This window comes from Talpa europaea, assembly GCF_964194135.1.
Source record: "Talpa europaea genome assembly, chromosome: 7".
NCBI lineage: Eukaryota > Metazoa > Chordata > Mammalia > Eulipotyphla > Talpidae > Talpa > Talpa europaea.
In genome coordinates, this window is record NC_140074.1 from 93263023 (window position 1) to 93280042 (window position 17020).

The 17020-nt window shown below is 48.3% G+C and overlaps 1 protein-coding gene across 2 annotated transcripts in view; it reads right to left on the reverse strand.

Annotated features, from left to right (window-relative positions):
* Positions 1 to 1459: 1459 nt before the first annotated feature.
* Positions 1460 to 17020, reverse strand: part of STX8 (syntaxin 8) — a 236418-nt gene continuing 220857 nt past the window's right edge. For both annotated transcript variants that reach the window (XM_084237544.1, XM_084237545.1), the window contains one exon: positions 1460 to 1550. In XM_084237544.1, coding sequence (XP_084093670.1) covers positions 1483 to 1550 — 68 coding nt within the window. In that variant the 3' untranslated portion in view covers positions 1460 to 1482. The remainder of the gene's footprint in view (positions 1551 to 17020) is intronic.

The following is a 17020-nucleotide window of genomic DNA, read 5'->3' on the forward strand; positions in this document are numbered from 1 at the left end:
GTTTCTGGAGCTCCCAGCGGCTGTCCCGCTGGCCTGGGCGCTGCAGTGAGGAGACGTGGTCAGAGGCCCTGGTGGGCGGGCAATGGACATGCAGCAGGGCACGTACATGTGGGAGGGCCCTGGGCTGCTATGACGGGAGCGGTTGGAAACCAGCACTGTCCTGCTGTCCTGGCGGAGACGGAGCAGAGTCCAAGCATGAATCAAGGCAGCCAGACTGCTTCTGACAGAAGGGGACCGTGGGCTGTGGGGGGGGCAGGAGCGCTCGGGTGGGTGGGGGGGCATGGGCAGGTGGGACCTGCCCCTGTAGGGAACAGCTACCAGGAATAGGATCACTTACCCTCTGCAGGCCCCCGGGGCTTCCCAGCACAACTGGAGTCTGGCGTCTCGAGGTCCTGGGAAGTAGCGCTCTGCCAGGCAGCGTGTTCTGTCTCCTGGTTGGCTCCCAAACAGGGTCAGCCCATGGACTCTTGAAGCTCTTGAGGGCAGTCACCGGCACTGTCTGGAAAATCCACAGCAGATACCCCGTACCCCCTCATCCCTTCCCCGGCTCCCCTACCACAGGCTCTTCTCACCTTTTCCTCAGTGAAATCATGTGCTTTGGAAGCTGCCCCATCACCAACCCTAATCCTCTCCTATCATGGAGGGCGAAGGCTCATCCTTCCTTCCCTCAAGGGGAGCGAGGACATGATGCCTGGCCCTCGGCTCCCTTCTAACCCAGAACACTCCCACGCACGGCACACAGGCCTACCCCGTCACGCTGCGCTACACACGTGCCACACACACACGAGCACCTGCCATAGCCAGTTTAAGCCAAACGAAGGCTTTGCTCTCCTGACTTCATAATCACACCTTTCTTGAACCTTAAACAGTGGTTTCCCACCTGCCTCCCACCCCACCCGCCTTATGTGACAGACTTCATCCTGGCTGCTCATAAAGTTGTTTTTAGCCTTGGAAAATGGGTTAACTATCACTGAGGAAATGAAAAACGTGAGCTTCCAGGTGTGACGGCAGTTCCTAAAGTAGACTCCAGAAATATTTCTGCCAATATTGCAGTGAGCACCCGTGGGCAGGTTGGCGGGTGGTGGTGACACACCAGACACGTCCCTGTGCCGCTGCCCCTTTCACACGGCCCTCGTGCCTCCTTCCTCCCTGCCTAGGTGCACTGGCCTTGACTGTCCACTTGTCTCTTACATGGGCCTGTGACTTCCTCGACAGACCAGACAAGCAAAGTTCCAAGCTGCCTGCTGATTCGGTGTCCCCAGGACACCCAGCGCCTGCAGGGCCATGGAGGGACCTTGGGATAGTGTCAAAATGACAAAAGCAGACATCACAAGGGCCATGTGGGGGCCGAGGCTCCTGACCCATCGCGCTAGTAATGCACATCCAGAGTTCCGAGCTTGGGGGAATTTATTGAGAGCATCTTTCGTGCACCAGAGGGAGCTGAGCTTCCCTCCAGCATGGCGGGTGTCCCAGCTGGGCGCGCTACTTGGTAGGCCACACTGCAACGACCACAATTGCCACGAGCAGCAATAAGATCACCATTATCATCCCTGAAAAACAAAGCAGAAAGACCCCTTTTAATGATTCATTCCAGCTAAGGGTCACCCCTTCTGGTAACTGTCTTCAGAGAGGTTAGCAGGTGCAATTCCCGGTATGTCATTGTCCTCTGAGCCCTCAGTTTGTGCCCCTGTGTGTCGGGGTGTCAGCAGCCCCGGGTATTGCTGCTGCTGTGCAACTTGGGCTTTGCAGGCCGGTGGGGCAGAAAGGTGGGGTTCTGAACTCTGGAGTCCACCTCGCCACCTGAAGAGTTGTGCAGCCAGGTGGGTGCCAGCACCCCTGAGAGCAAGACGGGGGGACCTGGGAGAGGCCTCCCGCTCACACGCAGGTGAGGGTGTGTGTGCAGGTTTATTTTGCTGTCTTGGTGAGACACTGATAAAGCAAAGGGCTTTAGGTTTTACAACGAAATAGCCTAGCTTCCACCGTTTCCAGTGACTTGCTCTTTTCTTTTTCAGCTTCTGCCACCCATCAAGATATCCAATACAAGGATATAGTTCTTCATTTATATTTCTTTTTTTTGGTTAATTTTAATTTTTTTAAATTTAATTTTATATATTTTTTACATTATATTTCATTTGCACACAATGTATGCATTTTCATTTGATTATATTCCTCACACAATTCCCACACCCCTTATTTTGACCCTAATCCCTCTTCCCCTCCCCTCCCCAAACCCCTTCCCACCCTGTACTGTGTCTCTGGTTTATAGTTGCTTATTGATTTTTTTACTTTACACCATGGAATATTACTCAGCAATCAAAAAAGATAAACTCAGGCCATTTGCAGCAACATGGATGGCGCTGGAAGGGATCATGCTCAGTGAAATAAGCCAGAAAGAAAAAGAAAAATACCAGATGGTCTCACTCATAGCAGGAATCTAGAAAACCTAAATTAGGGACCAGGAAAAAGACTAATCATTTATATTTTTTAATGCAAGTATTTTGGTTTTAGTTTCCAAAGCTTTTGGCTGGGGAACACAAAAGGAGGGCATCAGCCCTCCCAGTCAGTCTGCTCCCTGCATCCAGCTCTGCCTGCCAGCCCCGCTCTGCCTCCTCAGGCGCACATGTCAGCTTATCCTCACCCACGCGTCCACCGACGACCAAGTGGCCACTAGAGGACACAGCCCCTCCCACCCAGTGAACTCACCGGCTCCCACAGCCAACTCCACAATCTCTACTGGGGCCCATTCCATGCCACCACAGCCAACTCCACAGCCTCTACTGGGGCCATTCCATGCCAGCCAGCTGGGGCGAGCGTGGACATGGAGGAGCAGCGACAGGGTGGGGCTACTACAAAAGCAAGCATCCCCCAAATGTTTGCTTAGTAAAGGACCCCTGAGCTAGACACACCAGAAGAGAAGCAAGGATCAGATGAGAAGCAGCATGTGAAATGTTGCATAAATAGCTGAGTCAAGTGCACAGGATCACGTGGCTGTTGTCTCTCAGGACTGCAAAGGAGCTGTTTCTGGAAACAGACGGAGGAGCTGTTTCTGGAAAGACCAGAGCCCAAAGAGTTCAACTACTTGTTCTCTTATAGGAAGCCACAAACACATTATTGATCTTATTGGCTACAAAGCCACTGGCCACATCTGGCTATTCGGATTAAAGTTGAAATTCAGTTTCCCGAATGCACTAACCATCATCTCAAGTGCCCAAGGGCCACCTGTGGCCAATGGCTACCATATTGGACAGAGATGGCACAACACATTTTTATCATCGTAAAAAATCCTACTGGACAAACGACAGCATAGAGTCTAATTATTTTGTTTTTACTGCTCCATTGCCACCTTCCACCATAGTGTCTGGAGTGCGAACTCAGTACACATTTGTTCAACAAATGAATGAAACACTTCAATGTCTCGTCAACACTCCCTCTACCTGTGGCTCATTCTCCACATTGGGAGCTCTGCTTTCCCTCCTTCTAGAGTCAGTTATTGTTAAACAATATTTTTCCGGGAAATAATTCATTTTTTTCCTGAGTATTCCAAAGTATTGGCATAAAACAGCTCATTAGATTCTCCTCTCAATGCTATAGCACAACTATTCCCTTCCCTTCCAACACCATTGCTTGTGCATTCTTTGTCCCTTAATTACCCTCGCCACAAGTGTCTCTTATTAATCTTTACACAAGTACACGTTTTGGCTTTACTGGTCATCTCATTTTGTTAATTTCTGCATTATTTTTATGAATCTTACCATTGATAGACCTTCTCTGAAATTACTTTGTAGTCCCTTCTCTAACTTCTTGAATTAAGTTAACCCATTAATTTTCTATCTTTCTTCTATATACTACCCCTGTGAGCCTGAAAGCTTGGATATGAAATAATTACACTGCTGTTAGTTTCTAAATGCTAAATATTTACAAATATTTAGAAGCGTGCTTTGAATTTTCCAATGGCATTGAAATACACTTATCAAAATCTGTATTTAAAAAATCTGGAGATGAAGAATACATGTGCCACATCTTGGTGTGAAAATACCTGATTTCTATCAGTGGCAAAGTCACAAATACTGATAATACCACTGTGGTTTGTTTCCTACCTCTTTAAAAAAAGAATAGTTGAGTTTTATTGGGGAAATACATTCTTGTCTTTTTGAAACTGGGTTCTTTTTATTGAGGTGACAATGGTTCACAACACCGTGTGTGAGTCTAGGTCATACCTCCTCAGAGGTTACAAGCACCCAAAATCTTCCCTCCCAGCCCACTGCCCCCTCCAACCCTCACCCCTGTGCCCAGAAGCTTCATTCAATTCTATAGTCAGATTTCTAGGAATAGTTTTGGTTATGATTTTCTGTTTCTCTGTTTCGTTTCCAATATTCCGCACATGAATGAAATCATCCAGTATTTGTCTTTTTCTTCTGACTTATTTCACTTAGCATCACCCCCTCCAGTTCCAACCAAATTGCTTCCTCCCTTCTAAACTGAAGAAAATTCTAAATCGGAATTGGAAGTTAATGAAAATAGAATGCAATTTGCTTTCCCATCCAAATTCACAGACTCCCTGGGTTCTCCACCACTCTCCAGGGTTCAATGTAGTTTAGGGGGGATACATTTAAAAACCCCTCCCATGTATAACACAGCATGTCCATGGTTTCAAATACCGAGAAAGGACTTAAAAATATATGGCAAGCTTCTTTGTCCTCTTCCTGTGAGAGTGGGCAAATTCTTTTTCCTAATAAATCTCTTTCTCCGATGATCTAGTCCTAAGAGCGAGCCCATTCTCAGGAACTTGAGGTTTCTGCCCCCCGCCCGCCATGTTTTCATGTGGACATAAACCCACACTTCTACATCATGGTTGGCAAACTGGCCTATTTGCAACCCATGTGCCAAGAATATTATTATGGTTTTAAAGGGTTATCAAAAAAAAAAAAAAAAAAAGCAGCCCCTGGGTTGTCCAGCCACTGCTTCCCATCATCGTGGCCGATAACGACTCAGTGTGCTCTCTTAAGTTCTGCTTTCCTGTTCTCTCTACATTTCTTTCAATTAGGATGGTATGGGCACCAATCATCTCCGTCACCAGAACACCTTCAGGTTAACTAAAAAGTTACACAGGGACAGGAATCCTTCTTAGTTGGGGTAAAAGGCTGATATTCTCAACATCTAGAAAAAGGAACAGAAATGGAAGAAGTCGCTAGACCATGGTGGGAAGTTGGGGGCATGTGCTGCCCTCTCGAGCCCAGACCTACAGACCATGGGCAGCACTGAGTTTCTGAGCACGGAAGAAGGCGCTTTAGGAAGAAATTCTGCCCTGACGCACAGGCAGGATCAGAGTTGGGGGGAGGACCTGGGCCCGAGAAGCTCTTTGTGCCACCAGGTTTCTAGACCAAAGCTAAGATGGTCCAAGGAGAGGACAACACAAGTGACCTGAATTTTCAAAGCAGGGCAATCACAAGATTAGCGGGACGAGAATAACTGGTTAGGGAGTAAAATAAACAAAACAAAACAGAAATGGACTTTTAGTTTATGTACACAAAGCTCGAACTCCAAGGGAGGAAAGCTCAAAGCATCAGCAGTGACCAGCACCCTCTGCATGGGTCCCCGCAGTGTACCGACCTGCTGCTCTTCACCTGAGCCACTCCCCACGAGGGAGCAGGAAGGTAAATCGGATTAGCTTCCTTCTTGGCTTAAAACTCACTGGTGGCTGAAATTGAAATCCAAACTCTATGGCGGCCTGGAAGGGCCTGCTGCCCCTGAAGCCATGGTCTGTCAGCGCCCTAGCCATCTGGCTTTCCATTCCTCCCACAGGCCGTGCCCCCGCAGCCCTCAGAGCCTTATACACCCTGCCGCTCCTGCTGAGAGCGCTGCTGTCCTGGGCAGTTAACCCCTGCCGTGTCCTCCAGAGTGCACATCGGTGTCATTTCTTTTAGGAACTGCTCCCAGCCCTCCCATGAGCCATGCTTCCCTTGTCCCCTCTGTGTCTCTGCGGTGACCCTTCCCAAACCATGCTTTGGGTGCTCAGTTGGTGACAGTCTCAGCCACTGGCAGGCCGCACCTCTGACAGGGACGATGTCTTCACCACCATATCCTGAGCACCTAGAACAGCCTGGCTCACAAAAGTACAATCAATTCCTTTTTATGCACTTGAGCAAAGGCACTGGTTTTTGGAAAAGACAAGAAGACCCAATAAAGACATAGATGGAATAGTCAACAGGGAGAGAGGCCGAGAGTGTGTGGAGGCGGCCAAGAAAAAAATTCAAAAAGTGGTCTAAACTAATCAATAGACACTGCAGTGACCCCAGCGGGACAGGCCTTTAACAGTAGTTTTAGCAGAAGTGCGAGTGGGCAGATCTAATGGGAGTATTAATACAGAATTGCTTTCAAAGCTGCTGATTATCCTGTCACAGAGACCGAATTACACAAACTGTGCTGCAGTGAAGGGTGACGAGATGCCACACTGTGGAAAATGAAAGGTCCCTCCGGCGAATGACACCGCAGATAGTGAGCAGATGTGGCAAACTGAGTTCTTGCCCAGAGATGAACAAGGGACTTTGAGAGCAGCGGCAAGTAAGACATGTTAACCCCTCTCCATGCAAACAGGGACGTTCTGGGCAGGAGACTTCACCAGGTTTAAGTAAACCAGTGTGAACCGAGGGTCAGTGAGGAAATCAAGTTAAGATGGCAAGCGATGGTGATAAGCAGAAGTCACCTGTGGCTTTTTAAATTCTTTGGGTCAAAGAGAAGGTGTTTACATCGTACCACCGCAGTCCTTTCTTTTAGCAGTTTGACTTTCCTGGAATGTGATCACAGCTCTGGCACCTGCCTCTGAAGGATGTTTCAGAAGAGGAATCAAGGTTCTTTTTAAAGCCAGGGAGGGCTAGGCCATGTCATACACGGAATATTTGCGAGTTTTGGGTTTTGCGTGAAGGGCTAGAGATGAATTCCCTCGTGTCATTCCCAGCAACGGGTAACTTTTACCTCTATTTTATTATTTTATGTGAGGGAGTTGAGGTTCTGGATGGCTAACTCTCTTGCCTAAGGCCATACAGCTGACAAGAGGAAGAGCTACTGGGATCTAGTTGGAACTGAACCCCCATACATGCTCTTCGCCCCTTTCCTGCACCATGGGGCCTGTCCAGGAGGATCCTAACTCCTGATGGAATGTGGGGCTTGTCAGGGAGAGAGGCCCAGACTCCTCGAGGCTAAAAAACTGGGATAAAGAGTTCATTTTTTCTTCCTCTTCCCTCCTTCCCTTCTACTTTTTATGGTGGAACTGAAAACACACACACACAAGATGACAGAAGAGTAAATGGATGATGCTGCAGCCATCACTCAGCTTCAGCTAGTATCGATTTCATGGCCGACCTGCTTCTATCTCTACCCTCTCCTGCTCCTTGTCCCCAGTGTATTCTTTTGAAGTGAATCCCAGACATATTTCATCTACAACTGCAGGATTTGCAGATGAGTAAGTAGGAGAGGGCACCACTGAGAAGAAACCACCACCACATATGAGCACAGAGGGGTTGAGACAGAGGCTCCAACACTTCAGACGCAGGCACAGGGCTGGAGCCGAGAGGACGCAGGGCCTCTGGGGAGCGCGTGGGTAGCACTCAGTCATACTGGACAGAGAAATCGCCTTTCTTTTGCCTCAGAGCAGTGCTTTAACCCTCAGGGGGTGTAGTCATCCCCAGCTAAGGAAATGTTTGACATTTCAGAACGGGGAAAGACAGTTGAACTTCTGGGAACCTGCCAACTTCTTGAACAATGAATGCTCTTTGCCCCCAAGCCCGGCACAAAAACACCTGGCGAGGCCCTGACAACGGGCTCTCAGCCTCCGCGCCTCACTCAGCTCCCAGCACGGGTGCTGGCGAGGCTGATTTTCCCTTCTCATCCCCAAATGCCCCTGCCAGGGCAGCCATGGGTGCCAGAGTTACAAAAGTGGAAAAAAATGTCCATTTCCTTTGGTCAGTTTACCAGATGAGTATTACTCAACCACTTACCATATTTACAAGTCCAACTTGGAGCAATTAAAAAAAGATGTAAGAAAACAAACTCCTTTTCAAACAGGGAAAGGATATGAAACACGGTCTCTCAGGAACAGTGTTGCGTTTTCTGGAGATTGTTCATCTGTATTTATGGTCTTTCTTTTTTTTTTTTTCCAGTGAAACACTGGAAACCTGCGCATTAAGGCGGCTGTGCTGCCACTTCTGCTACAGCGGAGCACAGGCAACAGCTAGAGCTACAGCCTGGGGAGGAGGGGAAGGGGCAGGGGGGAGGGGGGGAGGGGCAGCGGGGAGGGGAGAGGGGCAGGGGGGAGGGAGGAGGGGAGAAGCAGCATGGGTGGAGTCTGGCTTTTTTTGAGAGTGAGGGCAGACCTCTGCATGGGCCACTCTCCCCTTTAGTGCAGGGGAATGTGCGAGAGAGCAGGGGGGACGGAGGGGTGACAGGGAGGGAGAGATGAAGGGGAATTTTGTCTGGAAGTCCTATCTGGTTTTATTTGTCCTAGGACAGCCACACTGGCTACCTGTTACTGTTGGCTGGTTTGAACCAAATTATATAGTCTTATTGTCTCGTCCACCTTATATTTCACACTGGAAGAGTCAGGGCCCACAAGCAACTCTCATGCAGTGAACCGCCTCGAACAATCCACCGAGGGCATTTCTGAAAGACTCCTGTTTTTTCTTCACCCCAGTTGTGCCCATCAATAGGTGACATTTGCTTATGTATTAGCCACTTGGTTCTCACTGATCAAACGGATTTTTTTTACAGCGGACTCCTGAGCTAAGGTGGGGAATAAGCAGGAGAAAAGACAAAACTGGAGTATTTGTTTTCAAAAGTTCATGTAAATGTTCCCTTTAATCCCATTACTGGGCAAATAAGCTAAGAAAAGAGTAGACGCCGCGCAGAGAAGGTGAACATATTTACACTTTGATTTTGCAGATTGAACGCCTGGAGAATTGCAGTCACCCTTGAGATCACCCCATGGCCTGGACCTGCCCACTGCGGAGCTGTTTGCTTTGCGGCCAGCTGTGGGGACTGCTGTCTCCTCAGGCAGGCCCGGGTGCTTGGCAGGGGGTTTGGGTGTGCCTGGCACTGAGGGTGGGAAGATGGGCATCTACTGTCTCTCATCTCTCCCCTCTTGACTCTATTTCACCCCATGTTTTAATTTCCCCCAACTAGTGCTTTCCTTAGAACACTGAGCAAAAGTCTCTGATTTGTTGAGTTTGCTTTTGTTCTTACCTGGCATTCAATCCAGCCCTCCAGACTTACTCTTCCTGTCGGTGGGTAAACCTTCCATGGGAGCTCCAGGAGGCCCACGCATCTCCTCTTCCTCATCCACCCCGTCCCTTTTCACCTTCCAGGGGCCATCGCCTTGAGTGCTGGGCTCAGACCCCACCTCTTCAGAGGGCCTCTCAGCCCAGGAAGAGCGCACCTCCCCTGGTGTTGGAGTCGCACACAAAACTAGGTATTGCTTTTAAACAACTGTCCTCCATTTTTAAATTCTTAATATTATTTGTTGATATTTCTTTCCTTGGGTCACAGGAGTTCCAAAAACCAGGATCATGCAGTCTGGCATGGTGGGAGAGACACTGGCTGGGGACTCAGGGAGACCTGACTTCAAACCTGCTAGCTAGCTTCAAACCTTCCTAGCTGTGGGATGCTGGGAAGTTTCTTAACACTGAGTTTAGTTTCACCACCTGTAAAACAAGACTAAAATATGGATTTCATAAGCTTGTTATGGAGTACATTAAAGCTTCTAGAACATAACTGCCACTCCATAAACAGAGCTATGAGGACAACAATTATCACTTCTTGTCCTGCCCCTTCATGAGAAGAGTGTCTGTGGGCAGCAGATGCCCCATAAACATCCTGTGGGAGAGCTGGCCTCTTGGTTTAACAACAGAAATAAAATGTCATTCATTCCAAAAGAGAAGGAAGAGGAACAAAAACAGAGGAACACCTGGGTGGCATTTCGTTTAGAAACAGAGAGCCCAGTTCCAGCCGAGGCCCGGCGGTGATGACGGGTGGCTGGGAGAGGTTGGAAGTTCAGAATGGAATATCTGGCAGCTTCCGTTTCCGTTATTAGCCACAGGAAGGGCAGCTGTGCTGGGCGAAAGCTGGCTGAAGTCAAAGGCAAGCAGAGCACAGCCAAGTGGACACCAGGTGAGAGAAGCTGTGAGAAACTGAAATGTGAAAGGCCTTTGAGGAAGGGAAGGTCAGAGCAGGGCCCACGCGGAAGGGGTGGTCACAGGCAAGACTCGGAGAGGGCGAAGCAAACCCAGGGCATGCTCTGAGGTTCTGTCCAGCGTGGTAACAGGTTCAGCAACCAGGAGGTCAGGCAGAGAGGGACTTGGGAGTCTGGGTGCTCTTGCTATGATGGCGGGAGTGATGCTGAGTATGCTGATAAAAACAATGCAGTACAACAAGGATGCAAGTGAAAATCAGAGCTTCTGCTGTGCCAGGCAGTGCGTGTGCTCCAAGTTTCACTAACTTATCCCATATTAGTCTCGCCATCAGGCAATGAGTTAGTAGGTCAATAATTTCCCCCAATTTAGGTAAGAAAATGGAAGGTCAAGAGGCCGACTGCTCTGCACTATCCATGAGCGAGTGCTGTGAAGGCAGCAGGCCCCTAGCAGGGCAGGCTTTGGGCAAATGGCCACATTCATGCCGGCAGCATCCTGGTGCACGGCCTGACTGGGGGAGCAGGGGCTCAAGATGGGAGGTAACCCGGGCAGGGGGAAGGAGACCCACAGTCTGTGACAGAGAAGTGAGAGTGCAGCTCCTCGAAGACATACATTAGAAGGCAAAGCATGAGCCTAGAATCTGCCTATATTTGGGCTTCAACTGAAAACAAAGAAAACTTGAACTTCATCTTGGCTTTATGTCCTGCTGACCAAATGTGCCTATATCTGAAGTGTCTGCCCTTTGACAAGATTACGAACTAGCAACACGGTGCAGGGGGATGAGGAGGGCTTCCAAACTCCAGTCAGGTCCCTTGCTAGCCCGTGTGAACAAAGACTCCAACCCCTTGCATTCTGGCATCCTCAGAGGTAAGGTTTCCCAAGGTGGGCTGACGTGATGTTCATAAAGTGAAGGGCCTAGCTCCATTCTGAGAAGCACAAGCTCCCGGAAGGTGAGAATGATGCTCTTCCGTGGAGTGGTGAGCCCAGTGCCCCAGCTGTGTGGGGGCTGGATGTGTGAGATGGAGACACAGGTGCCCTCCTCACACAACAACTCATCCACGGGGGTAAGAAGAGGGCACCAGTCATTTCAATGACAAGAGGGAATGGCCTGGGTAAATAAACTTGAAAAAAGTCAACTTTAAAGAGGGCAGCTGATGGTTAGAAAAGAGAAGGGTATGGAAAGGCCATCTGGAGGCCAGAGTGTGAGGGTGCTCTCAGCAGGAAGCAGGAATAAGGGAAGGTGACCCGAGAGGAGTGGGGGTTGGGATAAGGAAAAGAGAACTTGCTTAGAAACAGGAAATTAAAAGGAATTAAGAAAGCAAGAGACGGGGCAGGGAAGCTGGATGAAAGCCGAGTGAAAGGCAGATTCCTGGGGTCTGGTGGGGGTCAGGTGGCTGTCCCAACCACCAGGCCCCAGTCAATGGGGCGCTGATGTGAGAGGCCATCTCAGCAGTCCAGGGCAAATCAGGTCACAACAAAGGAGTCACACTTGTTGATCAAGCTATCAGGATGGGCAGCCAACCAAGGGCATTGGCCTGGGTTACATTTGCCTGGGAGAGTTGGACGTGCCCACACCAGAAATCAACTCAACAAATATTTACTGAGTGTCTACTGAGGGTCAGGTCCAGCAGGCACAAAGACACATATCTACTGATGGGTCTCCCAGTCTCATGAGATACGCAGAAAAATCAACTCATCAACGCCTCCCCAGAACAATACAAAACAAAAAACCCTGCAGATAAAGCCATTCCTTTGAGAGTGTATGTAACGACTCAACCATTACTGTTGCTTCCTGGACACAAAGTGCGGACTAGTTTCTAGGCCCCATTTGTATTCTGCAAGGCTGACTTATTTCCCTCCCCCCAAAATAAGTTTAGCCCAATATTCACCACAATTCAACAGCAGAATTCAACTGGAAATACATAATCCTTCATATCAGCAATCAAAAGCAGCTTATTAGGAGTTGTCAAGTCAATAATTGAATACCAATTCTCTGGCACATCAATATTTGCTAGAAACGTCCCCTCATCGTGCCGTGTGTTACCCTGGGGCATGCGAATTTGTCTGGAGTCTGGCAGAAATTCAAGTGTCTTTGAAAAGGCAGTCAAGAATTCTGTCAAGGATATCTTGCTTGATAATTCCCTCTTGACCAAGTTTCAAAAGATTTCTGGATGGCTCTAGTCAGGTTATGGATTCACCTCTACAAACCCCTTCACTTGAGCTGTTTGGACTGAGAAACGTCACCTGGTATCCATCAGGGATCCCAGGCAAGGTGACAGGAGGGCTGTGCCTTAGGTAGAGGGAGCAGCCATGAGGAGAAGGCTTTGAGCAATGCACTCAATGCACATCCATTTGATTGTTTTAAATGAGCAAACTGCTTGATCAAGATGCAAAATTCTGCTGAATGGTAGATCTAAACTGAGTCTGTTTCAAACCTCAAAAGAACATGTGAGATGGGGGGCCCAGTAGACACATCTGTTCAATTTGACCCAGCTGCTGGGTCCAGTGATGAAGCGCGGGTAAAGCGAACCAGGTTTTCCTCTCTAGGTATTTGGCATTTTGGACTCAACACAATTGTGGCTCAGTCACAGCAATGGTGACACCCTCAAAGGGTGGGCCACAAACTTGACTTGCCTTTGTTCAAACTCTTCCTGAGACGTGGCTGGTTCAATTATCCCTTATTCTTGCAAGTAACCCAACATCATTTAAATAAATTACATGTTCTTTAGCCTAAACGAGCCAGAGTCATTTCCTGTTACTTGTAACCAAGATCATTCAGTAGATACCATCAGCAAAAATAACGATTTGTCTCTAATCATTTGGAAAAATAGAAAAGTAACAGGAGAACAATTCTGCTTTGCTGGCTTGAGGCTGAAAGCACAGTTCAAAGGCACAGCTCCTTGGAGCTTACCATTTGTGCTTCACCTAGCTTTACTCTGAGGGGGCCAACAGCAATAGCTGTCACCATTAAGAGACCTTCTCAGATACTAACCTTCTCTTTCACAGTCACATATCCTATTATTTTCCAAGGATTCTTTGATTAATGCTACAGATGTCCTGAAGAGACAAAATGAATAGGAGAGACACTCAAGCTCTGGGGCAAGAGGTATGTGGAGCAAAAATCATAGCAGGAGGTGCTCCCTCTCTGCAAACAAAGCTGACAAGAATACCATGGAGGGGGTGAAGTTGTTGTGTAGAGGCTTCCTGTTGGGGATCCCTCCATCCCCAGGGCACTGGACACCTAGGTCAAGCAGGTCCCAGGTGGTGTTGTTGCCCCCACAGTGCTTCTAACAGGAGCCACATCCATCATCACTAGTGGGGCTAGACATTTTATGCACATTACACATGAGCTGGCTCAATAAATGTTTAATCAACAAATGAAAGAAACCAAAAGTCCCTACTCCTGATGTGCTTAGGGAAACAAACAATATTGATTATCCTCTGGATTCTGTATCTCTATGATGGCTTTTGATTATTTAACAAATACTGATTGGGGACCTACAGGAATCCAGACACTGTTCTAGGCAGTGGGGATAGAGCAATGAAGAAAACATACAAAACAGAAAGTCCTTCCTTCACTGAGTTGCTGTGTGTGTGTGTGTGTGTGTGTGTGTGTGTGTGTGGGCGGGGGTGTGTGTGTTAGGGGTGGAGTGGTGAAAACAGACAAAAATCAAAATATATAATGTGCTAGGAGGTGGTAAGTGCTACAAAGAAAAATACGGCTTATCTCTTCCTACTGCATCTGCTAGGTGGTAGCTCAAAGGCATCTCTTCCCTTTCTCTCAGGTTTGAGAGGCAGAGGGGGGAGAGAATGCTGTTACTTTCCAGAAACCAGCCATTCCACAGAGGGATTTGGAAACATATTGCGGGTAAGATTAGGGTGCCTTCCTACATGGCATCAGGAAACTGCCATCCTTAAATGTTAATAATATGTAAGCTTAGAAATAACACATTACAAAAGTTTGTTGGAATGAGGAGTGATGTAATGACAACTGGAAATAGAAAGGGGACTTAAGATGGAGTGTAGAACAAGGCGAGTCAGAGAGGAGGAACATGTCAATGGATTCCCAGCACTTTCCAGAACAGGAGTACCCGCCAGTGACCTCTGCTTGGTCAGTGAAGGCAGTGGTCAAAATATGGCCTGGTGCAGAAGCAGCGCACTGCTTCTCGCATGGCAACATTCATCTGAGGGCCTGTTGTGACAGCTCTGTGCCCACACGAAAAGGGTGCTTTGTAAACGGATGGCTGCTGCCTTCCTCACAGTACTCATTGAGAACTGCAAAGCGCCCGCCAATAGCTGGTTGCGGAGATGGCAGGAAAGCCAGGAGGAGGTGGCTGAGGTAGGATGAAGTAGTTGTCACCAAAAGCTTGGAAGAATCTAGGAAAATGCATTCCAACTGAAGTGGGGACCACTCATTTCTGGTGCTTTGGGTGGAGAGCCATTCTGTCATCCGGGAGGCCACGTCTGCCCCCACCTAATCTCAGCATTCCTTTGGCCACCAAGGCAACATGGACTATATATAACCCAGAGCCACCGTCGGGAGGGCAGAAGAAAGATGACTGTTCAGAGGTGTGGGAGAAAAGAAAAATAAGGGCCAGAGGGAGCAGCCAGACGTGATTCTTTCACTTTAAGAGCTTAGCTGTTTCCCAAATCACCAGAACATATGTCATGATTATTCGGTTTGGCTATGAAGCCCATCCCCATCGCTGAGGTAGAAAAATTAGTTCCACTGTGTTCCAAAGGTCACCCTGCCTTTCAAGTGGTCACCGTGAAGAGATCTTAAGCTCTTCAGCCCACTAACTGCCCGCACCATGTGTCACTTCCCAACCCTGCAGCAAGATGATGAGGACGGGAATGGCAAACGTGTGCACGCAGGCGAGGCTTCCTTCTGTGGGAGGTCACGTGGCATAAACTAGAGTTGTGCTGTGGGCAGAGAAGTCTGGAGGCTTCATTCCCATCACAGCTCTGCCATTTGGGCACAGGACCCAATCCTCTGAGCTGAAAACCAAGAGAATGCTAACCCTCAGCTCCTGGAATGGCCACGGGGACATAAGGAGCTGAAGTACTCAGCACTGACCACACTAGCTGGCACACGCCCGTCCTCAATGGATATGAGTGCTACTGCCTCCTGGAAGTCATTCTGGTTTCAAAGTGGCATTTACAATCAGTAATCTTTGGATAGAGATGTGTGGGCAGCCCCCCTACACGGAATCACCCGCAGGAGAAGGGGACCTGGGAGAAGAGGCAGCTGGCCTCCTGCCCTCAGCTGCTCATGTCTGGCTGCTCCCTCTGGCCAGATCCACTCCCAGCACAACCAAACATGGCAGCCACATATCTCCTAAAAATCTTCAAAGGCTATTATAAAGGCAGATTTTGAAATTTATGCCACACAACATTCTCTAAGAGCCTGTGTGCCTATATGTATAAACTACTTAAGGAGTACTTCAAGAAAATACAATCTGGATTTGCTCTACCAGCCGGGATGTGGACCTTCTGCCCAGAGGGCCCCACTGGTCTCCTCTTAAGTCTTGGATCACTATTTAGCGGTACTGCTGCAATGAGGTACTGGGCTGCAGGGGTGGAGTAAAAACATGCGAGCACCCAGGTAGGCTGCTGGCTGTTAGTATCGGGAAGAGAGCCATTCAGCTTTAAGTCCAGGGGGTGTCACCAAAATTGGTGGAATCCAAAAAAAAAAAGAGCATCAGATGTTGCTCTACATTGGGTTATAGAAAAGGGACCTCTTTCTAAATCAGCGTGGGGCCTGCAGTCGAGTCTAGGAAACAGTCAGGTGTGACAGGCAGGCAGGCTGCAGCACCTCACAGCAGACTGGGTGGTCACTCCACAGGTTTCCACAGCGAGCGAGCAGCCTGTCCATTGTGGAGGAAGCTGCAATAAAGTCACCTCTGTTCAGCATGATTCTCAAATGCTTTTATCATCCCTTAAAGGAAGAGCATTTTATCTGAGGGGTCATAAAACTTGCTTTTCCAGAGGGCGGCTGTCACTTTCAGGTGTGCTGGCAGTGTAGCAGCAAGCAGTTGGTGTTCCCGTGTGAAAACAGAGCTGGGACTGGTGCTCTGTGGTCCCTGTGTGGCCCTGAGCCCCTGACCTGCAGGAGCGGTGACTAGGCAACACTGCCACCTATGAGCCCACGGAAAACATGTGCATGAGATCCTATCTTTCTAGACAGGATTCTAGAATACAGTTAGCCCAAAAACTGCTCAGCAAGGATTCTATTGGTCAGAAGGACGAATAGAAGTATTTGAGGTCCTGGGATTCACGGTAGCCAGGCTGGAATACTGAGAAAGAGCTACACTGAGGAATCAGCCTGAAGGGTGAGGGTCAGGGTGAGAAATGTGACTGACTTCACTTTCAAGGATAAGGCAACTCAGCTTTTAGTCCTCCTTCTCCCCCTTCCTCTGAAGGTGATCAGCATGTAAGAGGCTTGAACAGACCATAAAGATTCAGTTCAAGAAAGGCATGCTGAAGACCACAACTGAGTGGCCCGACTCACACATCTGTTCCAACCAATACCAGGTATTTGTATGCATAAAAACACAAAGTATCTGCCTTTCAAATGTGTGTGGTGAGGGCAAAAAAAAAAAAAAAAAGGTATTCGAGGATAATATTAAAATAATGTCACCAACTTCTACTTATCCACTCTTTTAGAAAAAAGATCAGACCATCCAAAATGTCAGATTTGGCTTTGAAATATTTGTTGGCTTGCATTAAACAAGGTCTGCAGATATTTCAAAAATCATTTCAAAGCAAAATAAAAAAGTTGAATTATGACATGTTCCCAGTGAAACTCTCAACATGCCATCTCTCTCACACCTCTGTGCCTT